Raw genomic sequence first — 23,630 nt, forward strand, 5'->3', positions numbered from 1 at the left:
CAGGTGAGCATTACCTCATCGCAGTCCCAAACTGACCAAAGGAAGGGAGGTGACTCACTCGAGAATCCAACACATCTTTTTGTTGTTGCCTGGGCCGGCATCCTTTGTTCCTATGAGGCTGGGCTGGGTTTATCCCATACATGCCCTGATGAGGTGTGAACTGCCCCTCTGCTCTTGGAGAGTTTTTGCCTGGGCTTATTTTAAGCCATGAAGACACATTTTCAGCCTCATAACTATATACATGAAATTATAACCTATAACATTATTATACAACCATGCTCAGTGCATCATGAGCCTTCCAAAGACACCCACCATGACAAACTTTGCATTGGATATCACACAATCATTTTATAAGGATGAACATGGGGGTGTAAGGTGTTCCCCCGAGGTACAGAGTGTCACAAGTAGATAACATGTTATATAATCTAGTGCGTAGTGTAGAATTTCATATATGGCCATAACTATTAGGCAATTAATCAGAGGAGGGAGTGTCGATAAAAGTGGGATGTTGATAAAAGTAGGGTGTCCTCTTAGGTATAAAAAGAGTGTGCTGAGATAAAGCCTTTGCCTTTATGTATAGCCTTTGTTTGTGTACACCCAACTCATTCGCCTGTTACCCCCAATTGATCCCTGGGGTGTGGTATTCTGTACCTATGCTGAAATAAACCTGTTCCTTGGATTTGAATTCAGAGTCAGCAGGGATTTCTGGCTGCTACAGCAAGCAGTGGTTGTCTGCTTTGCTAAGTTCAGAAGATAACCTGTGGGCTTGGTTGGTGGTCCTGAGATATCCTTCCAAATATCAAGGAGATCTCTGACTGGCTGCAACAATGCCTCTTCTGGGAGAAATTAAGACAGTTATAATAATTTTAGCTGCTGTGGGGAACCTTTGGTGCTTTCCCAGAACCCTACTGGGTTGGACTTGAAAATACTATTCATCTATGCAAATAGTTTCTATTGATCCAGCAGTGCAGATCCTTCTTAAATGGAGTGCCTTGGAAGGAAAGTGGGGTTCAAATGCCAGGAAAGAGATCTGGGGTCCATATTCAGTTGTTTAGCTCAAATTGGAATCAGAGCCCGGTCTGATCACGAAATATTTCCAATACCATATGCAACTTATCAAATAGGAATTTGGAAATAACAAAAATAACAGCAGTTCGGGAGTAGGGTGACAAGATTGCAAATGTGAATAATCGGGAGGGGGGTGGCTCCTAATAGTCCCAAATATCAGAACTGTCCCTATAAAATGAGGTGTTTACCAGACAACAGGTGCCCCATGGAACAAGCGCTCTGCGTGATGCATGGTGCTTGGAGCAAAGACCGAAGTCCAGCGAATGACGATGTTAACAACACTTGCTCAGTGTTTCCTGACAAACTCGAGCATAACATTCCCTGGGCGGGGGGGTGGGGAGAATATTCTCCACTCTGAGAAATACGTGCATGGTGCTGTTGAGGTAACAGTACCACCAGCACCTTCTGCCTATGGGCTTTTGTCTATCATGGTATTTGGTGGTTTCTTAAAGCCCCAGCGCCTGGAATTGTGTGATAATCTCAACTTCCGTTTAAAATGTAGGCAAGCTTCTAGCCCTCGTAGGTGGGGAGAAAAGCTCAGAAATGGGAGCCACATGTGACCCTAAAGCTCAGGAACCAGAAGGCAAAGAAAGAACCCCCAAAATCTCACGAGGGCTAGGCCAATCTCAATGATCATTTGCGGCCTGACTCCTGAGGTTTGAACGTGTGGGCGGCCCATGCGGCTTCTGACGCCCTAGAAAACGGAGCTGCCAAGGAAGCCCCCACCTTGACTGGAAATGGGGTCCCCTTCACCCAGGTGTAGCCCCCCCTCTCTTCAGTATCCAGGTGCTGTCAGTGAGCCCTGTATCTCTGCAAGGGGGATCCCCTGCCATGAGCCACAGCTGCCTTAAAGCCCCCCTTTATTGCAGTGTGTGCCCCCTGCCCAACCAGGGGAGGGGGCTGGCTGGCTGAGCCCCTTCTGCCCGGAGCCAGGGAGCTGCCCCCGGTGCTGCCCCTGCACTCCAGGGCTTCCTCCCTCTCTAGCCTGCAGCAGGCTGCTGGGGATCGATGACTCTGTGCTCCTCCCCTCGCCGCAGCTTGCTGCTGGGGGATCGATGACTCTGTGCTCCTCTGTCCTTGCTGCAGTCTCTCCTGGGGGGGATCTATAGCTCGGCGCTCACCTACCGCTTCCTGCCGTTTCCGGCCGCCTATCGATTCTCTCGGCGCTCGTTGGGAAACCGCAGCGCAGGCGCAGTAGCTGCCGGTGCCGCCATTGCTGTCCCGGGAGAGAGAAGCCGGTACAGGAGGCACCTGAGGTAACGGCGGGGGCGGCCTGGCTTCTGTGGGGCAGAGGAGCCGCCTTGCCCCGGCCGACAGACCCCGGGCTAACCCCCCGTCCGGCAGCGGTTCCCATCCCCCCGGGCGGGGCCGGGGCCGGGGTCCCCCGGCTGTGGGGCGGGTGGTTCCCATCCCCCCGGGCGGGGCCGGGGTCCCCCGGCTGTGGGGCGGGTGGGGGTCCCGGGGTCCTCCGGCTGCGGGGCGGGGGGGCGGTTCCCATCCCCCCGGGCGGGGCCGGGGTCCCCCGGCTGTGGGGCGGGTGGGGGTCCCGGGGTCCTCCGGCTACGGGGCGGTTCCCATCCCCCCGGGCGGGGCCCGGGGTCCCCCGGCGGGTGGGGGGGCGGTTCCCATCCCCCCGGGCGGGGCCGGGGTTTAATTACATGGTTGTGTGTTGTTTATCTTAATTTTTAATGTTCAAGCATCAGGAAACGGTTGTCTGACATCTGCCGCGGAAGAACGGCTGATTTGGTATTGGGGAGTGAATAGTTTCCCCGAGTGGGGGGCTTTGGACTGAAATGTTCTGGTGTCATTTGGGTGATTATGAGGAGGGGCTGAACGTGTTATTCTGTGGCGTCGAAAACACCCTCTGTTTTCAGTTGCAGTTTGTAAAGATGGAGTTTCAAGCAGTGGTGATGGCAGCTGGTGGGGGATCCCGAATGATGGACCTAACTTCCAGCATCCCTAAGCCCCTCCTGCCAGTAGGCAACAAACCTTTAATCTGGTACCCATTAAATTTGTTAGAGCGAATTGGATTTGAAGGTGAGAGATTGCCAGTTGCTAACCCATAAATTAGCAAATTAATTCCCCTGTCAGGGCAGGGTAGTTCTCTACATAACACACAGGCTTGGCAGAAATTCAGTGTTTATTTTTTTAATAATTTATAATTGTCATGGATAATATGGGTGTTTATTTGTAACCATAATTTAGATTTTTATTTTAATGTTTACAGTTCTGTAAAATTATGGGTTTTAAACTTTAATTATCAATGTAAATTTAAACAGTTGTGAGAAATGATGGAGGGGGGAGACAGTAATTACTTAATGACAGTAGACACTGAGATTCAAAAAGTTAAAGCTTTATAAGCATTAAAAAACAAATTGTCAACATCACATGTCAAAATATACGAAGTAAATATCTTAAATTAAACTCTAAGTTCTCAAGCAGCATTTGTCTTACTTTGCCTAGCTAGCTGTAAATGTCTATTATTGTAAATGGAAATATGTTTTGTCAAGTTATGTGTGTATGGTGGAATTGACTCTGATCCTTCCAAGCCTAATAATACAGTATTTATTATGGCTTTATCTGCTCTACCTTAAAGTGTGCAAAGCAATGGGATTTCCATCCCGTCCCTCGGGAGACTTTCCATAGCCAAACATGAACTTTCTCCTCATAGTCAGCCTAAATTTTCCCCTTTCCTTAATTTTATCCATTACTCCTAATTATACCCTTTGTAGCACCCTAAATAATTCCTCTTCCTGCTTGGTGGAAACCATTCATATACTTGTAAATTGTCATTGTCTCTGCTACTTAGTTTTTTAGATTATTTTTCTCCATCTGTATTAGTTCATATTTTTCCAGTGTTAACGTTTTAAAATTACTTTTAGATTCATAGATTTAAAGTCCAGAAGGGACCAGTTAGATCTAGTCTGACCATAGAATTTCCTATAGTTACCTATGCATTGAGCCCAACGTCTTGTACTTGACCAAAGCATTTCTTCTAAAAAGGCATTCAATCTTGATTTTAAGACATCCAGAGATGGAGAAGCACTACTACTACTTGGTAGTTTGTTGCAGTAGTTAGTCACCCTGGTAGTTTGTTGCAGTAGTTAGTCACCCTGGTAGTTAGTAGAAGCACTACTACTACTTGGTAGTTTGTTGCAGTAGTTAGTCACCCTCACTATTTTAAAAAATTGTGTCCAATTTCTAATTTGATTTTATCTGGCTTCAGCTTCCAACCACTTGTTCTTGTTCTGCCTTTCCATTAAAGAGCCTGTTAGTACCTGGTATTTTCTTCCTAGGAAAGTACTTATACACTGTAATCAAGTCATTTCTCAATCTTTTTGGCAAGATAAAGAGATTGAGCTCCTCAAATCTCTCACTGTAAGGCATTTTCTCCATCTCTCAAATACTTTTGTGGCTCTTTTCTGCACTGTCTCCAGTTTTTCAACATCCGTTTTAAAATGTGAACAACAGAACTGTACACAATATTCTAGCATCTGTCTCACCAATGCTGTAGATAGAGGTAAAATCACCTCTCTATTCCTCCTCATTACTCCCCTGTTTATACATTCAAGGGTTGCATTAGCCCCTAAATCCTTTGCAGAGACACCGCTTTCCACTATACAGTTCCCCAGTCTGTAGGTATGGCCTACATTCTGTGTTCCTAGTTGTATACCTTTGCATTTGGCTGTATTAAAATGAATTTTATTTAGGTGGGCCCAGGTTATTGAGCAATCTAGATCTCTTTATGTGACTGCCTTATCCTCCTCATTATTTACCACTCTGCCAATCTTTGTGTTGGCAACAGATTTTATCAGCAGTGATTTTGTATTTACTTTCAGATTATCGATAAAAATGTTAAATAGTGTTAGGCCCGATAGAACTGATGATTGCAGAACTCCACTAGAAACATCCCCTTCAATCATGATTTCCCCATTGATGATGACTACTTCAGTTCTGTCAGCTAGCCAGTCCTTGATCCATTTAACGTGTGTTTTATTGATATTGTACAATGCTAGTTTTAAATCAGAATGTCATCCAGTACTAAGTCAAACGCCTTACAGAAGTTTATGTATGTTTGTCAAGGTTCCTTCCCCACTGAACTCTAGGGTACAGATGTGGGGACCAGTATGAAAGACCCCCTAAACTTATTTTTACCAGCTTAGGTTAAAAACTTCCCCAAGGTACAAACTTTGCCTTGTCCTTGAACCATATGCTGCCACCACCAAGCATGTTAAACAAAGAACAGGGAAAGAGCCCACTTGGAGACGTCTTCCCCCAAAATATCCCCCCAAGCTCTACACCCCCTTTCCTGGGGAAGGCTTGATAAGTTACAGGTGAACATAGACCCAAGACCTTGGATCTTAAGAACAATGAAAAATCAATCAGGTTCTTAAAAGAAGAATTTTAATTAAAGAAGAGGTAAAAGAATCACCTCTGTAAAATCAGGATGGTAAATACCTTACAGGGTAATCAGATTCAAAACATAGACAATCCCTCTAGGCAAAACCTTAAGTTACAACAAGACACAAAAGCAGGAATATACATTCCATTCAGCACAACTTATTTTACCAGCCATTAAAGAAAAGGAAATCTAACACATTTCTAGTTAGATTACTTAAAAAGAAAAGGAGTACTTGTGGCAACTTAGAGACTAACCAGTTTATTTGAGCATGGGGTTAGTCTCTAAGGTGCCACAAGTACTCCTTTTCTTTTTGCGAATACAGACTAACACGGCTGTTACTCTGAAACCTTAGATTAGTTACTAACTAACAGAAGTCCTGAGATTGCATTCCTGATCTGTTCCCCGCAAAAGCATCACACAGACCCTTTGTTCCCCCCCCGCTCCTGATTTGAAAGTATCTTGTCTCCTCATTGGTCATCTTAGCTTCTTAACCCTTTACAGGTGAAAGGGTTTTGCCTCTGGCCAGGAGGGATTTTATAGCATTGTATACCTATCTGTGATTTGTGGGGGGCATGTCATAAAAATAAAGGGAAGGGTAACCACCTTTCTGTGTACAGACAATGACACAGGAAATGTTGCATCTACAAAATTACCGTTATCAACTGAACTTCTATTTTAATCAAAAAATCAGGTTTGTTTGGTTAGACCTTTTTTCTATAAAACTGTGTTGTCTGGCATTAATTATACTTAAGGCTACGTGTATGTCATGGAGGTCATGGAAGTCATGGAATCCATGAATTGTAGAGACCTCCGTGATATTCTCTGCTTCAGCCCCAAGTGTTGCTGGACTCTGGAGCTGGCAGCCAGCATGCCCTGGCACGGTTCCAGTGATGGGCGCCAGCCTCATGCGGGGGGACACACCTTGAGTGAGCGGCTGGGGGTATCCCATTTTCTCTTTGGGAAATATGGTCACCCTGCAGCTTCCATCCACCGTGGGCGGAGGGAGGCCCCCCCTGAAGCTCCTAGCTGCCATGGGCAGAGGGAGAACCCCACAGCTCCCAGCCACCCTGGTGGTGGGAGAAACCACAGAGCCGCAGCAGCAAAAGTCACAGACAGGTCTTAGCTTCTGTGAAATTTTGTTTATTGCCCATGACCTGTCTGTGACTTTTACTAAAAATAACCATGACAAAATCTTAACCTTAATTATATTCTCATACTTAAATTCCGTATTGATTTTTTTTTAACATTTCCAGCCTGTTTAGATCTTTGTATCACTGTTCTATTTTTGCCAGTGTTCACAGGTCTCAGTATATGAATTTCAGTAACTTGATGTCTTCCCTCAATCAGACAATTTAATAAAAATGTCAAATAAGACTGGATGTACTAACAAGCCCTGCTTCACTGGCTGTTCTTCCCCCCCCGCCCCCCACCCCGTCAAGACATTGCCATTTATCATTTTCCTTTCTTTAGGTCCTTTAGCCAGTTTTGAATCCAAGGCAGTTTTTGATTTTGTGGGACATTATAGCAACTGCTTTTCCTAAAATCAATTGCAATTCCATGCTCCCTTCACATTCTGGTTTTATAATTCTAGTAAACAAAATAAATCAACTTTGAAAAGTAGCTCTTAGTCAGCGGTACCAAACTGCCCTATTGTTCTCATGTTCATTAATTTTCTCCGTCTCATTAATTAGTCAATCCAGGATGGCTTTTTTGGTTAGATTCTTTTCATATTGGATCATTCTTTCATCTGTGTAACCTGGGGACATTTCTGGTGAATGTCTGGTTGTGTTTGTTACCTACCATAAGTTTTTGGGAAAGTCCCCAGGTGTACAGTATTTTGTGAGTTTTATCTACTTCAAGACTAATTTCAAGAAGTTTTGCTTTTCACCTTGTCCTTCATTCCTGGGTGTCCGTAGTAAATGCCTGTTGCGGTTGATGTTTTGTTTATAATATTTGTTCCCTTACCTGGAATACTTTACCACCATAGTCTTCATTTTCCCTCTGTATCTCCGTGGTGTTGTTAATGCTCCCACATACCACTCCATCTCCCCAGGTCCTTTCTGTCTTTCCTATCTAGAGTGATCCCAACTGTGTTGTACTCAGTCAAACAGTATTCCATTTCCCTCTCAGGCAGGTGCTAGGCGAGTTGATTTCACTGTTGTCTCTAATAGCACGTTTGGTGTTTCTCTAGAGCGAGCTGTGCAAGTTGAGAGGTAGGGGAAGAAAGTTAACTCTGTATCTCTCATTGGTAAAATTACTGATCCTTAGGTGCACCAAGACAGGGATATTCAAGGTGTCAGAGACATTATCAGACATGTAGTTTAAATAAATTGCTTGCTAACAGTACCAGGATATGTACCCTGCTCCCCTCTCAATTTCATACTATGCCTCTCACAATGAAGAAAAATGTACAAAGGGTTACTTTCATGTCAGTCAAAAACTTAATCCTCTAGTTCTGTGAAATTGATTAATCTGGATCTAGTGTTTTTTTGGATTTGAAGAACTCCATTAAATCCATTCATGAAGCACAATGGAAGTTGGAGAAAGTTTGAAAGTGTGTGTGTATCCTGTACATTGGATGGATGAATACATCAATATTTGTTGCCTTATTTCCCCTCACCCCTCTCTTCTTTTCTACTACAGAGGTCATTGTGGTTACAACCAAAGAAGTCCAGAAGTTGCTAAACCTAGACACAAAGATGAAATTAGATATAGTGTGTATCCCTGATGATGCAGACATGGGTACTGCAGACTCACTAAGGCATATTCATCAGAAAATTAAGGTACAACGCTTTTACCTTGGCTAAAGGATGTCTCCTTTAAGATTTTTCCTTCACGTGTGATTTAAAATCATAGCAGTTCTTTAGGAATTCTACTGTGTAATGTTATGACTCTCTCTACTGTTTGTCATACAACACCCAGAACAACGGCGCCATGATCTTGGTTGGAGCCTATAATACAAATAGGCATGCAGATGATTTAATTTCAAACCACAGAAGTAAGGAAATTCTGAAATAGGTTTGAAATTGTCTGTTTTGTCTACTTATTTCAGTATGTATAATCTATAATCTATACCTAGGCACACTGTGTAAGTTAAGGACAGAATTTCTGCCTTAATATTGAATTTACTTTTGTGGATTGAAGTCAGATGCCTAATGTTTTAATGTGTTTGGTTGTTTCTTCCCTCCCCCCTCCTGTGTTTTTTAATTCCCTTGCCCTTCCCTTCATGGCGTTAAATTCTCTTTTGATTCCAGTGGAATGCCAGTGGACCAGGTAAGGTTCGAAGTATCCATACCCCCCGCATGTGTGTGGCATAGGAAGAAAGAAACACAAGTATAAGCAGAGACTTTCCCCTTCTTATGTGCAGACACCCACAAAGACAGGATGAGATTCTTAGGGTATATTTACACAGCAAAGAAAAACTTGCGGCTGGTGTGTGCTTCCCGGCTCGGGCTGCGGAGCTCTTTCATTGCTGTGTAAACCCTGAGGTCTGAGAGCCTGGGCTCCAGCCCAAGACTAGAAGTCTACACACAAATGGAACCCCCTCCCCGCCCCCCAAACCTATCATGGGCCTGCCAGGGGTTTTTCTTTGCCATGTAGACATACCCATACACGGCAGACGTACACTCTGGATACACGCGATGGGAGTAATTCAGGAAAGGTGATTCATAGGAAGAGTATACAGAACAAAATAACTCCAATGGGCAAAGCTGTGCTACAAAGAGGACTGAAGTGCAAGTTACAGTTCGGAGCTGTTTGGGTGGTATTCTGACCCAAGTGTGTGAATGCAGTGATGAAGCAGGACCACTGCTCTATCAGTTGTATTGGCTGGCTGGATCTATCCCTAATCAGTTAGGCATCGCTCTTTTTGGCCATCCTTGCAACTCTCTTCTGGAGACTTAGGAGACAGCAGTGAAGAGGGTAAAGGGTAGGGAGAAGAGTAGAAAATGACATACTGCTTCAGTGGACATATATTTTTCAGAGACATTAGAGAAGGTCCAGAGAGGAATTGAGTGTAAGAGTTGGAAGCAGCGTGAGGCTTTGCTTTAGCAAAGGTTTGCGGCCTGTGAATGTATTGGCGGCCTGCAGTTCCCTTTGCTTCCCATCTTTGTTTGTCCAGCAAAGATGGAAATAGTGCCCTCTCGTTGCAAATAATTTGGCACTGAATTCTTGAGCAGATTGCTGCATGGTGTGTATTTTGGAGCCATTCCACTGGTTAATGAATACAATTGGTATACCTCTTACAGGATATGTCATCTCCTGTCTGGTATAGGTGAGAGAACTGCACAGTCGAGGAAGCTGAAAATTTGCTGAGTCTGTCTAGTAGAGCTCAGGTATAGCAGGAGAGGAACCTGGTTGGAGAAGCTGAAGTTTCCTTGCCGAAACAATTGATGCTTGTGGCAACAGTTTGCTGGCAGCCTTATCACAGCCACTGCCAAAAACTGGTGAGAAGTCTGTACTGGTTGTTGAAATTTTTATTTGTCACGATGAGTTAATTACTCACCAACAGAAGAACAAGTCTGTTTTACACAGTAAAAATGATGTAACGCTCTAGACAATTTGCCTGTATTTAGTGCAGGTGAAGGAGAGTAAAGCCAAGATTATAAAGTACAGTTAGAAATAACCCTCTGGCCAGTTCAAAGCTGGTTGCAAAACTCAATAAATTCTGAATAGGTTTCAGAGTAACAGCCGTGTTAGTCTGTATTCGCAAAAAGAAAAGGAGTACTTGTGGCACCTTAGAGACTGACCAATTTAATTGAGCATAAGCTACAGCTCATTTGTATGCATCCGATGACGTGAGCTGTAGCTCACGAAAGCTCATGCTCAAATAAATTGGTTAGTCTCTAAGGTGCCACAAATACTCCTTTTCTTTTTGCAAATTCTGAATAGGTATTAGACCACTGGAAATCATGAAATGCACATGACCTAGCTGTTCTGTATGTTCTCCTATGCAAGGATGTCACGCTGTTGTGACCTGCTGTCTCAGCACACTGCAATATAGTGGAAGCTCAGCTATTGCAGCCATGGTTGAATTAAACATTTTGGTTTTGGAAAGGCTAGATGAGTCTCCAAGATCTGACTTAAAAAAATTCGTACAACTGACATCAGAAGAGCTCGGGTCTGCTGAGCCTGTAAGTGCTGTAGGGAAAAGACTTTCCCCTTTCTCATACTTACCTGGCCTCTATCACGGTGGTATTTGAGTGCCTTACGATCTTGAATGCATTTGTTCTCCTCACACCAGCCCTGTGAGGTATGATCATCCCCATTTCACAGATGGGGAACTCAAGTGCATAGAGACACTAAGGTCACAGAGGAATTGAACCTGTGTCTCTAGCCCTAACAACTTTACCATCCTTCCTCTATCCCTTGTTACAGTACTAGTCTTGATTATTCAAACACAAGACACACTCTCTCAGCTGAGAGCAGCAAGCATCTAGTTCCACTCATTATGGGCTCTGTCCCCTGGTTATTGAAATGAATGAGGGCAAAGCAAACTTGTGCAAAATCTCGTCAGTCTCCATTTCACCTGCTTTGCACCCCCTGCCTTTATCTGTCAGGCATAAACACTCAGAAGGTGTTTATGCTGGATTGGAACACTGGTCTGTCCAGTAAACTCTGCCACTCAGACAACATCTCATGTTTCATAATGATTCAATCACCAGCCCCCATGATGTGCGTCTTGTCAATATAGTAAATTCTTCCTGCTCCAGCCCTTCCTAAGTAAGGATCTTATCCTTAAACATCTGTATTTGGGAGTTAATGGACAATGCTGATAACTTAATCCCATGAATTGTAGGCTTTGAGTTCCTAGGTAAAGACATCTGGATCTGCCCTTTCTTTGCCTGAATTAGCTCCTTCAGAATTAATTTATTTTCAAGACCTTTTGTGGTGTTCAACACCAGTATTTGAACACCTGACAACCGGTAACAGGTTTATCCTCACAACACTCCTGTGAAGTAGGGGAGGGGTATCGCCACTTTGCAGGTAGAGAACCAAGGCACAGAAAAATAACTCAAGTTCCCAACATCTCACGGGCAGTCTGTGACAGACCGGGTAATTGAACCCCAATCTGTAAAATCCTAGACCAGTGCCTTCGCCACAAGATCCTCCTTCCTCTCTTCCATGTGTGAGATGCCAGCTTGTTCCAGGGGATCAGGACAATACACAAGTTCAGAGATTATTGCTGAAGTCGCTTTTTTATTGGAAACTGCTGAAATGCTATACCAAATAGAGGTGCAAGCCCTCAAGACACAGTGGTTGAATGAGCACTTAAAAGTGGATCAAAAGGAATACTTGGTTTAGTGGGAGTATGACTTTGTCTAAATTTTATAAGTAATTGAAGAATCATTTAATTTGAACTTCAAACTCTAGTTGGGATTGTTAATGCTCACATTAATTAAATGCAAAACACTGATAATATAACATTAAGATCACATGTTTCAAATCACCAGGCCATGAAATACAAAAGTTAACCTGGCTAGGTTGCACATATGTAGTGCTGCTATTCCTGTATTTCTTAAGCCTTCCTTATAAAGGGTCACTTACAGATTTTATTTCTGTCTGAAAACTTTGTACTGATTGTTACAAGTAACATCTAACAACCCCAATCCTTCAGTGGCTGCCATACAGGTGTACCTTGTGCAGAAAGTGGCTGAATTCAGCAGAGCTCCATGTAGGTCCAGGAGTGTGCCTGCATTGAGCAGTATGCATGATTGGGGTTTTCGGATGTCAAATATCCCAAGTATACTGAAAAAATATCAAATTTTGTCTATGTGTTTGGTCAATTTCGTTGCTGTCTTTATAATCAGTTTCCTTGGTATGTATGCATTTTTAACATCGCAACAGTGCGGAGAGAAATTTTTTTGTAAAGTAAAAAGGTGTGATTATAAAACCAAAAAGTTGGAAAGAGGACTCGGGCAGTTATATCAGAAACTAATTTTAACTTAGGTTTTAGAAAATTGGCTAGATTTCAAGTTGACGGTATTTTTATAGTGTATTAAACAGTATATGTTATAAAAATAAAGCCTCTTGACTGAGTTCATATTGTGCAAGTTTTAAATTTTGCGTTTCCTGACTTATTTTCTTTTTTCTCTTAAATGTGCAAACATAACATTGCAGCAGTGTAGTTCTTGCCGTTATTTATGGAAGACTCCAGTACTTTCTGTGGTGTTTCGATAGTTGCATCACCAGTGGAGCAGAAAACTTCAGACCCAGCGGTGTACAAAACTGAGATGGATACATACAAAAAATGGAACTCCTGTGGATCTCATCCACATTGTTTTGCTAGCAGCACAGAAAAAGCTGCTTAAAGTAAGGGAACAGCCTCCTTCATTGAATCTTTTAAGGTAGTTTAGTTGTTTAGTCACAGACAAGTGGCTTTGCTGGATTCTGCAGGAGAGAAATAAAGCCTCCAGTTATACTGGCAGTGAAGTCAGAGGCAGCCACAAACACGCTGTTTATCTTGTACAGAATGTTGTTAATCCATTCTTCTGATTAGCTCTTGCTGTATATTCCTGTCTGGTTTCAGAACCTTGAGTATCTATAAAGACTAGGAGTGAAAATTCAGTAGCTTAAATAACTAAGACCTGCTTATATCAACTTCTGCTGTATCTACCTACTAGAGTTTTCCATACCATAGGCAGGTAGCCAGAAGGGGTCACTAAAATTTTCTTCTTGACGTACATCTTAACTCTTTTTTTTTTTTAACTGGAGACCTGCTAATGGTGCACAGTCTATGTAACTATCCCCTATCTTATCACTGTTCCTATCACCGTTACCCACCCTCCTTCCGATCGATTGCATCCACTTGTACCCAGGGTTGTGAGTTCAACCCCTGAGGGGGCCATTTAGGGATCTGGGGCAAAAATTGGGGATTGGTCCTGCTTTGAGCAGGGGGTTGGACTAGATGACCTCCTGAGGTCCCTTCCAACCCTGATATTCTATGATTCTATTTACCAGTATCACATTTTGCCTTAAATCAGACCATAAGGCCCGATCCACTAAGGGACTTGGGCACTGCAACACTCAGTGTCAGGGGGACTAACTTTTAGGCACCTAGAAAATCACAGGAACAGCTTTGTGATCCACAAAGCCTGAGGTAGGCGCCTCGGATACCTGTACAGTACATGGCGGGGGAGGAAAGTGCCTCAGAATGTGATCCACTAGTCTGGGTGCCTAAGTCCAGGTGGCAGGGAGGCCCCTACTGCTGCTAGTGATCCATGAATAGGAACCCCTCTCTTGGAGTCAGGTGCCTTAGATGCTCAAGTAGGTTCTTGCAGAAATGAGTTAGGCACCTGCCTCACTGCACAAAAGTGGGAAGAGGTGGTGGGGCCCACCTTATACCTTTAGATCAGTGCATAGAGCACTTGTTTGGGATGCGGAAGGCGAAGATTCACTTTCTTCTGCCTGAGCGGGGGAGAAGATTTGAACAGGGGTCTCCCACCTTTCAGGAGAGTGCTAACCACTGAGCTACGGGAGAATCTGATGTGTGGCTGCCTCAGTCTCTCCTCTCGAAGCTGTTCCTCTTTGCATGAGTAATTAAACAGTGATTGGACCAGAGGGGCTGGACCCTTTGTCTTCACCTACCAGGTCAGTGCTATAACCACTGGGCTGTAGAATATCTGTGTGTGTCTGTCTATCTTCCGTGCTCTCTGGATATATGAAGCAGGTGGTTGCCAGGATGCCTCTAGACTTTGTTAGTGGAAAAATAACTAAACTTCTAAAGAATAGGCACTCTAAAAAGTTAAGTCATCCAAAGTCCTGGTTTTCATTGGGGATAAATGTGAAAATAACTTTTAAGTAAGCATGGACTAGGCCAATCCATTTGAGTTGTGAGCAGACAAAAAATGAACAGTTTTCAAAAATAAAAGGAATACTGTTTTTTTCAAGACTCTTAACTGTAAACCTGCTGGTCTGATTAACCCTTAACTTTTCCCAAATTCTCTGGAGTAAAATGAAGCATGCAATGTTTTAGGTTTGAGAATTTTTAATTTGAGTTAGAGTTTGATCAAAACCAAGTTTATAATAGAAATTGTCTTACAGTAAGACTGTAGAGCCTGACTCTGGTTGTTAAGTGGCTATGGGAGCGGAAAGTACTCGGCACCTTGCAGGAGGTCCTCAGCAGCTCAAAGGATCATATTTCCAGCTTTGGAATCATTACTGTAAGTCCCTAATATTGGTCAGGCAAGCAAATCTATTAGTATTTCAAAACAATAGCTGCCTCATAAGTAGCAACGTTACTTTCAGAAAGGATAGCTATATGTGGCTAAGTAGAAGGGACTTGTACACAGTGATTGGCATCTTTATCAGAATCTGAATCTCTGGAATCTTTGTTGGAATTTGATTTCTCTGGAATTATTCATAGGAGTAATGGTGCTTATGTGTCAGCATTTGTCAGATCATGGCCCAGTCACTATTTGTTTAATGCACCTAAATTATGTAATCTCAGTTACTGGTAGTAGTAGAATCATTTAAAGTTTTAAAGATCAGCAACAAGAAGATTTGCTCTACAAGGTTAGCGTGGGGGAAGATAGCATGGTTATAGAGTTAGGGATGGAGAAGACCTATTAGGCAGATTTTGAAACATTTAAGACCTCTCCTAATTCAGAGGTAAATACATAAGATGAATGGGGAGAGATAAGAAAGGAGTGTCATGTGTGAGGTCCAGCAAATGTCCCAGCACCAGCTACCAAGAATTAAGAGAGATGCTGAACTTGGTCTTATAAATTTGGAACTTTGCACTCTTGTAGCTGCTAGAATGGGGAAGGTGCTTTCTGTTTCTTCTCTACCTCTGGTGCTTGTTGTCTGCTGGTGGGGTCACCCAGGAGGAGGTCTCCATTAGACCTTCCTGAGCCTCTCTTTGGTTTTTTGACTCCTCCCCAGTATCTGTTTCTAATGCTTACCTGAGTTGCTGCCCAAGGCTTTTTACCAAGCCAGCAGCTTCTGGAGTATAAAATTGATGTGAATCTGAATATCACCAGTGAAACTGATTAGTCCTGTCAGTTTCACACCTGCTACTTGGCAAAGGTCTTAGCAGCAGGAAAGATGGTGGTGGTGTATGCTGCAGATTCAGGAGGATGATACTGCATTGGTTTACAGGTGGTTCATGTTTACATGGTTACCTTCACAAGCAAAAAATTAGACTGGCTTTTAATTTCGTTTGATCTCTGTTAACATGTTCAGAAAGCTTAGAATTTGAAGTAGTTGATATATGTCCCTTTTCAACAGGGTGGGCTTCCCACTCAGCTGGTGTGAGTGAATGGTTTTTCAAGCCCTGCTATTAGGTCATCTAATCCAGCCACAGGGGCTAGGTAGGGTAGCTCCATTCCATACATTTCCCAGTGCTTTGTTCAGTGTCGTTTCAGGATCTGCCAACAGGTGTTTCCACCACTTCCCTGGAGGGATTGTTCCACAGTCTACTAGTTGTTGTGGTTAGGATGGATTTTTTCTAATATTCAGCTTAAATTTTCTTTCCGTTGATTTCGTCCCATCACTCTTAGTTATGTTCCCTTGTACAGCTGCTGGTAGATGGTTATTTTCTCACTTAGTTGCCATGTAGCTAAGCTATACATATTTACCTCCTGTTTAATTTTCTTACAAGTCAATCTCTCCACAGTCCTTTTTGTGCTGGGCTTCTCTGAATTGCCTCTCATTTTTTGCAATAGAAAAGCAGTTTTAATATCACTAATTACAAGCTATAAAGGATACCATAGTGTTGAGCTCTTAGAGGTACTTTCAATGTACTACACTTAGAAAAAATAAGTTTTGAAAGTTTTTTTATCTTAAATGGGGAGGAAGAATCTTCTAAACTGTGGTTCTTCCAAAGCAAGGGCTACAGCAAAGGTAAAATTTTAGCCTCTCCGTTGGGTAACTCACCAACACCAAATTCATGATGATGTGTTTGCCTGTAGTGTTCTGGCAGGCACTTGATGCGATCACCTCCTCTGGGTTAATCCTTTGAGCTGCTTGTACCATTTATCAAAACTGCTTCAAAACTTTCTGTGATCATCATTTCTTTTTGAGAGTGTAATTTAAAAATGAGTTCTTTTTAAACTGAGGCTTCTCTCATTTTTGGCCACCCTGTTTTGATGCCAGGTTTCATCAGCCCCATGTGGTTGCTCTCTGGTGCCACCCTCTCAGGCTGGAGCCCTCTAGGTGGCAGGTTGAGAAACCTGGTTAGTAATGAAATCTGGGTTTTGGGCAGAGGGAGGGTGGGTATACCTGTGTGAAACATTTGTCTTCACTAAGTCCATATTTTTTCATCTTTTTAAGCTTTCCTCTCCCTTGTGTCACCCAACTATACTCTGGCCAACTGTTAAAATGTGACATTCTAGGAGAGTAATAGCAATGAAACTATTTCACATTTTCCTTGATGAGCCCTGAGTTGTGTTAACGGAAGCCCTGGCTAATATGCTGTGAACTAATCAGCATGCCTTCTGCTACTATCTCCGGTAAGTGCTTGCATATGAAATGTTCCGTCTCAGGTAGTCCACCTGGTTTTCCCAGTTTCGAAAGTAAAATTTCCAAAAATTGTAATAAAAGCCGGCCATTACGGAAAAAAATTCCCTCCCCGAACAAATAAACAAAGATTGAAACTCCAGATTCTCCTGGTATGTGCATCTTTTTGAGCCATGTTGTGGAAATTGTGATGTCACAGTGGTGGTCTGTATGCTGCTGAGGGTCACTGATCCGTGTAGTCTTGGACAGCATGGCTAAGCGCTTCACTTCCTCTGTTGAAAATCTCCTTTCCAAACACATGATGTAAGTAAGCTCACTGTACTGGCTGGAAGGGGGAATCTGAATCCTCCTTGTACAGTTGAGCTACATTTGGTGACAGTGGAAAGAAAAACTTGAATCCCCGTAATATATAGATATATATTTTTGTACTGTCAGTGGAAATAAAAAAACCGAGTGGCTTTCATCTATAAGAAGACAAACAGGATCTTTTTCTAAGCAGCACTTAATTTTAAACTTGATAAGCAGAACGTTTAGCTCAGTTAAAAGCATTTCACCAGTCTCTTCAGCACCGCTGTCAGCAAATGCAAATAAAAAAAGCCTTTTCTCACCCCTTTGTTTTGATGACTCCAAAGAGATTGTTCTGCTTTTCTCATGACATTAATGTGCGGCACAGAAGAACTAGATGGCTCAAGGAGTTGGCAGTGGATGTGTAGTGTTCACCTCTGTCTCTGCCTCACGTCCAGCCAAGGCAGAAGTGACAGAGATACCACTGTCTGATGGCTGTTGGATGGCTAGGGTGAAATGAATTGTGGGTTCTATGTCATTGTCCAATTCCTAATGGACAGTGGACATCCCCAAACCACAGTCACCGCAGCTGACAGTCTTCGTGGTGAAGTACAGATACTGACAGGCAGCTCTTGCCCCCCGTTCCTGCTCCATGGGAACTCTGAAGCAGGCTGGTGACGCTGTGTGGGGGAAGCAGGCCGTGCTGTTGTCCTTGTACCTGTTTGGTGGCTATATACAGGGCTCCCTCTAATCGTGTTCTGTCTGGCACATTTCCAGAGTTAAATTGTTTTTCCAAACTTAAACAAACAAACCAACAACCCCAAAGTTGCACGGCTTTAAAATGGTTTCAGAGGAGCAGCCGTGTTAGTCTGTATTCGCAAAAAGAAAAGGAGGACTTGTGGCACCTTAGAGACTAACCAATTTATTTGAGCATAAGCTTTTGTGAGCTACAGCTCACTTCATCGGATGCATACCGTGGAAACTGCAGCAGACTTTATATACACACAGAGAATATGAAACAATACCTCCTCCCACCCCACTGTCCTGCTGGTAATAGCTTATCTAAAGTGATCATCAGGTGGGCCATTTCCAGCACAAATCCAGGTTTTCTCACCCTCCACCCCCCAACACAAATTCACTCTCCTGCTGGTGATAGCCCATCCTTTAAAATGATATGGCTACTTATTTTGCTGCCTGTTTACTGTGGATTAGCAACAAAATGTTAGAAGCTTGCATGAGGCAATTGATATTGACCTGCAGAGCTGTGAATAATTGACTCTTGATGCTTTTACAGTGCCTTGCAAATGCTAAGTCCTCACAAAATCTCATGTGGGGAAGATGAAATGAAGCAGGGAGTTTAACAGCTATTTGCAAGGTCCTAGAGGGAGTCACTAGATGGCCCCATCACTTGTTCTGAGGGCTTAAAGTTCCAGGCATCCAGTCCTGTGCTGAGTCCACTAGACTGTACCTCTCTGAAGCTTGTTTGCACTTGGAAGTCCTTTATAGATTTTAATTGTCGATATTTTTTGCCTATGTTAATATGTTTTTGCATCTAGACACTCCTGTACACTTCCATGTGAGTTTCACAAACAAGATGGTATTTGAATTGCAAAAGTAGTAGACTCTTTACAAAAGTATCTAATTAAAATAGCTTTGCTAAAGTGATCCTGAAAAATTAATGATTTTATTCCATAGCAGTGCAGACTTTGTGTGCTACCATTATAGTTTTCATTTAATGGTATAAACAGCAGAAGTTAAAATAGTCTTCCTCTTTATCAGTGAAGCCTTTGCAATCATCTAATGTTTTCCTTATTTAAAATAAATCACAACTTTTGTATAAATATTTTCTTGCAATGTGTGTTTTAGGAAGAATTAATATGACTGAAATGGGAATATTTTAAACATAAAAAGTCTTAAGTAAAAATTAATCTGAATAAATCCCATTTGGAACTCCTCTATTAAAAAATATTTATATCCAGCTTTCATGGAGGTATACAGACGAAGTGTTTTAAAGGAATTGAGAGTAAAGGACTGTATGGCTCTGAGGTTGATAATGGAATACGGAACCTTTCACTTCTAGGTTGCTTGTTCAAATCCATATTTGTAGTGATCAAAAGTTGTTGCATTTGATGCATATTCAGAGGCTTGTATGAAATGAGTTTGGTGACCTTGTTCCCAGGAGATATTCTGCTGTTATGAGCGTGTAAAAATCTATACAATGTTAGTTCACAGTCTACACAATCTAGTTCAATGGCTGTTAGCCAGGATGGGCAGGGATGGTGTCCCTAGCCTCTGTTTGCCAGAAGCTGGGAATGGGAGACAGGATGGATCACCTGATGATTACCTGTTCTGTTCATCACCTCTGGGGCACCTGGCATTGGCCACTGTTGGAAGACAGGATACTGGGCTAGATGGACCTTTGGTCTGACTTAGTATGGCTGTTATGTTCTTACACAAATGTATCAGTATCTCAGACACTGCTGCCAGTAATTGGCAACCTTCTTGGCCATCTCAGTGGAGAGGCCAAGGGTTGAATGAGCCTTGGAGACCTAACTATTCTCTCACCCTAGATTTGGGCCCTTCAAGTCAGGTTTGGGGCCATATTTAGGATGAGAGAGTTGTCCATGCTGTTCCTGTTATCAAGAAAAATAGAGAACTTTGTTCTGTGCGACTGGCAGTCTGGCAGTTCCTTTGGGTGGTGTACATGGACTTCTGCGATGCCACCTCGGAGCAGTGGTCATTGTCTAGGTTTCTCTGCTTGGTGTCCCCATCCAGTGCCTTCATTTTTTATCTTTTGACCTTCAATCTGTCCCTGATCGTTCATTTTGTTCCCTGTAAATGATTGATTTCTGGGTTCATTGGCCAATTCCTTACCTGGGGGGTGAAGGCTTTTGTTGCTTTGCTGGGCTCTGTCCACCAATTCCGGTTATCATGAAGAGTGGCATTTTTTATAAGCACTAAACTGATCACAAATAAACAGAAGAATTGAGATCCAAGAGTTAAACTGAGGAAAATAAAAATGATGTAATGGGAAATTACATGTTAACCTTATGTTTAGGTAGTCCCAGTTTGTTGGAAAGTGAGTGGGGGAGTAGGTGACAACAAAATGAACACACGTCCTCTTAATGATCCCCCAAAAGGGATTCTCCTTTCTGAATTTGCAGTTTGGTGCTGTTACCAGCTGTAGTTAAATGGTGATGATGGGGAAAGACATGATCTCAATGGTATGAGATTGAGGATGCCCTTTACTTATTACCCTTCTTCCATGGTCTTCTACCTTGTTGAAGGTCATGTTGAGGGTAACTGAAATTGCTGCCCAAGAATTCAGCTGTGTGTCTGCTCGAGACCTAGCTATTTCTGCATTTGTTTTTACTTGGCCAGACACTGGAGAAGTGACACTTCACCAAGTACCAGATTTATCTGAAGAAATTCTTGCATTCTTCTGTCATTTAGGCCTCACTAATCACTTTGGACAAGAAATCTGAGGACTCTGGAAAGCTGCATGATGTTGGAGAAAACTATGAAGATTTCAAAGCCTTATTTAATAACAAACGTGGCGGAAGATTGGACAGCTGACCTGGAGAACAAACTGGTTTAGGAATATTCAAAGAGAGTGGATACAGCAGAACGATGGGTTGGATTACATTGGTGGTTGAGCACCCATAATTTTGATTTATCTCTCTGGCAGCTCTCTTTATTCCTGTACAGGCCAGTCATGTCATCATGGACAGTTCTGGGGGAAGGTATAGCTCTTGGTTCAAAGGAGGACATTCTGAAAGCCCTATACAGTTGAGTACGTTTCAAGGTCTCAGTGATTCATTCGGCCTAGAATATAACGTGGAACTGACGAGGCCATGGTGCTTCTGTTCGTCAAAGCAAAGCTGAAATTGTTCTTTGCACAGTGACTTCTTTGAGGGTTTGATCTGGGAGATAAACGTATTCCTTCTCCCCTGCACCTCCCAAAAGCAGCGTATTTTATTTTAGAATCAAACTGATAATGACTGAAGAAATGATCTTCGAGGCCTCTGTTACTTATGTGTCTTTTCATCTTGCATGCTGCTGCTGTTTTATATTCATAGATTTGAAGGTCAGAAGGGACCATTACAATCATCTGGATTGACCTGCATGATACAGGCTAGACAATTCCACCTAGTGATTCTTGCATTTAGCCCAACATCTTGTGGTTGTGCTAGACAATATCTTTCAGAAAAACATCTAATCGTGATTTAAGGACTCCAAATGATGGAGACTCTACCACATCCTTTGATAACTTGTTCCACTAGTTGTTTATCCTCACTCTTAAATATTTCTTATTTCCAGTTTGAATTTTGCTGGCTTCAGTTTCTAGCCACTGGATCTTGTTATGCCTGTGTCTGCTCCATTACAGAGCCCTCCTACTATTAGATGTCTGCTCCCTGTGTCAGCAGTTATAGACTGAGATCAAATCCCCTCTTAACCTTTTCCCCAATTAACTAAATAAGTTGATCTCCTGTATTGTTATTAATCTGTATTATTGTAGTGCCTGGAGCCCTAATCAAGGGGTCAAGGTCAGGACCCCATTGTGCAAGATGCTGTAAAAACAGAACAAAAAGATGATCCCTGACCCCCAAACAGCTTGCACTCTGAAGATCAGACAGGAGACAACAGATGGATATGGATGGGGGAATACAAGGACCCAATGAGAAAGATTGGCCAGGATGACAGGCTATGGTCTCAGCCCACTGGTGACCTAACCAGCATCAGGTTTTTTGTAGGCATCACAGAAAGGAGTTTGCAGGCAGGTTTTGAAGGAAGATAATGAGGTAGCATTCTGGATATTTATGGGCAGCTCCTCGCAAGCATAGGGGCAGCATAGGAGAAAGCACAAATTGAACAAGTGGGCAATGGAGGCTGGTATCATGGGCTAATTGGAGGCAGGAATCAACATCTAAGTAGTGAGAGATGCTAGGGAGGGTGGGGATGGGCTGTGAAGAGCCTTGAAAATGAAGACGTCACTTATGTTTGATGCATAGAGAAGGATTAGCCAGCGAAGGGATGCAAAGAGAGGGTTGACTTGGCCATAGGAAAATGATCTTTGCAGCAGCATCCTGAATGTATAGAAGTGGGGAAAGGTTGCATTTGTCAAGAGCAGAGAAATGAATGTATTATAAGGTATGTTTTCCAGACTTCAAATCTTGTGGTTGTTTCCCACATTTGAATAATAATGTCACTATACTGAAGTTCTGTTTTGAGAGCATACATTCATGAACTCAATATGCTCATCCATAACCTCCTGTTTTCAGGTGCTTAGGGTTTTTTTTAAGTTATCTTTTCCATCCCAGATGTCAATTTTGGTAATATACTCTGGGCTGAAACGATTCATTCCTATTCTCTGCCTGTGTGAACTTTAAAAAATTGGAGTTTTGCACGGCTGTTCTTGAGACGTTGAGATAAGATAGAACAGTGTTTGCCTTGTGAGATCCCTCCTGAGATGGTGGGCAGGATGATCCGTACTAAAGGACAGGCTTTGGGTCTCCTCCCAAGCCCTTGATGGCTTTCCTTCAGCTCACTGTGGCAGAGGACAGGCAGTGAAATGGGCAGGTTATATAGGTGAAAGTGGTTACATGGCCTCAAGACAGCTTCACCTGGGAGTTCAGGGGCCTGTCCTGGCTCCTGGTACTTTCCCTATTTCTTCCGCTTTTTCCAGAAGAAACTATATCTTTTTTTTTTTTTAAAGGGATTGGACTCTTCTTAAGTCTTCATCCCCTGCCCGCTGAGGAAGAACAGTTTTCTGATTTGGGGTACATCTACTGAGCGATTAAACATCCACGGCTGGCCCGGATCAGGTGACTCGGGTTCTCAGAGCTCGGGCTGTGGGGCTGTAAAGTTGCGTTGCAGATGTTCAGGCTAGAGCCTAAGCGTTGGGTCCCCATTAGAAAGAGCCAACCTTGTAGGACAGAATTTATCCTCCTAAACTGCTTGAGGTTATACTCACAGGAGTGGCTAACGTTCTAGAGTACCAGTAAACTCTAGCGCTTGAGGCTCAGTGCACAGCTGGTGACCATTTTTTATTTTATTTTATTTTATTACTAGATAGGAAATCTTGGCTTGGTGCTAAATGCTGCCATTGAGTAGCAGTGAGAATTCCCCACCAAAGGTGGACGTTTCAGTGAGTAAGTAACAAAGTCCTATAGATTCTGAAAAATCAAAGCAGAAGGTTACGTACAGATTCCCTGCTGCACTTACAGCAGCAGCCAAAGAGCCTCAAATACCCTAAAAAGGTCATGGATGTGGTTATTGGAGGGGATCTTTAGAGACTGAGGGGGCAGCAGGTTCTGCTATCTCCTTGGATGCAATTAGATTCTTAACTTGAGCCATGGTGGGTAATGCAGTTCCTATGGAAGGCAGGTGCTTAGTCGAAGCAGTTGCCCACAGCAGA

At 42.9% G+C, this 23,630-nt stretch overlaps 1 protein-coding gene across 1 annotated transcript in view; it reads left to right on the forward strand.

Annotated features, from left to right (window-relative positions):
* The first annotated feature begins 2,228 nt into the window (after positions 1-2,228).
* EIF2B3 (eukaryotic translation initiation factor 2B subunit gamma) overlaps positions 2,229-23,630 on the forward strand; it is a 136,045-nt gene continuing 114,643 nt past the window's right edge. The window contains exons 1-3 of the mRNA XM_084636893.1: positions 2,229-2,324; positions 2,943-3,105; positions 8,114-8,253. Of these exons, the coding sequence (XP_084493019.1) occupies positions 2,958-3,105; positions 8,114-8,253 (288 nt within the window). The 5' untranslated portion in view covers positions 2,229-2,324; positions 2,943-2,957. The remainder of the gene's footprint in view (positions 2,325-2,942; positions 3,106-8,113; positions 8,254-23,630) is intronic.

The sequence above is a fragment of the Lepidochelys olivacea genome (assembly GCF_965140295.1).
Source record: "Lepidochelys olivacea isolate rLepOli2 genome assembly, chromosome: 8".
Lineage (NCBI taxonomy): Eukaryota > Metazoa > Chordata > Testudines > Cheloniidae > Lepidochelys > Lepidochelys olivacea.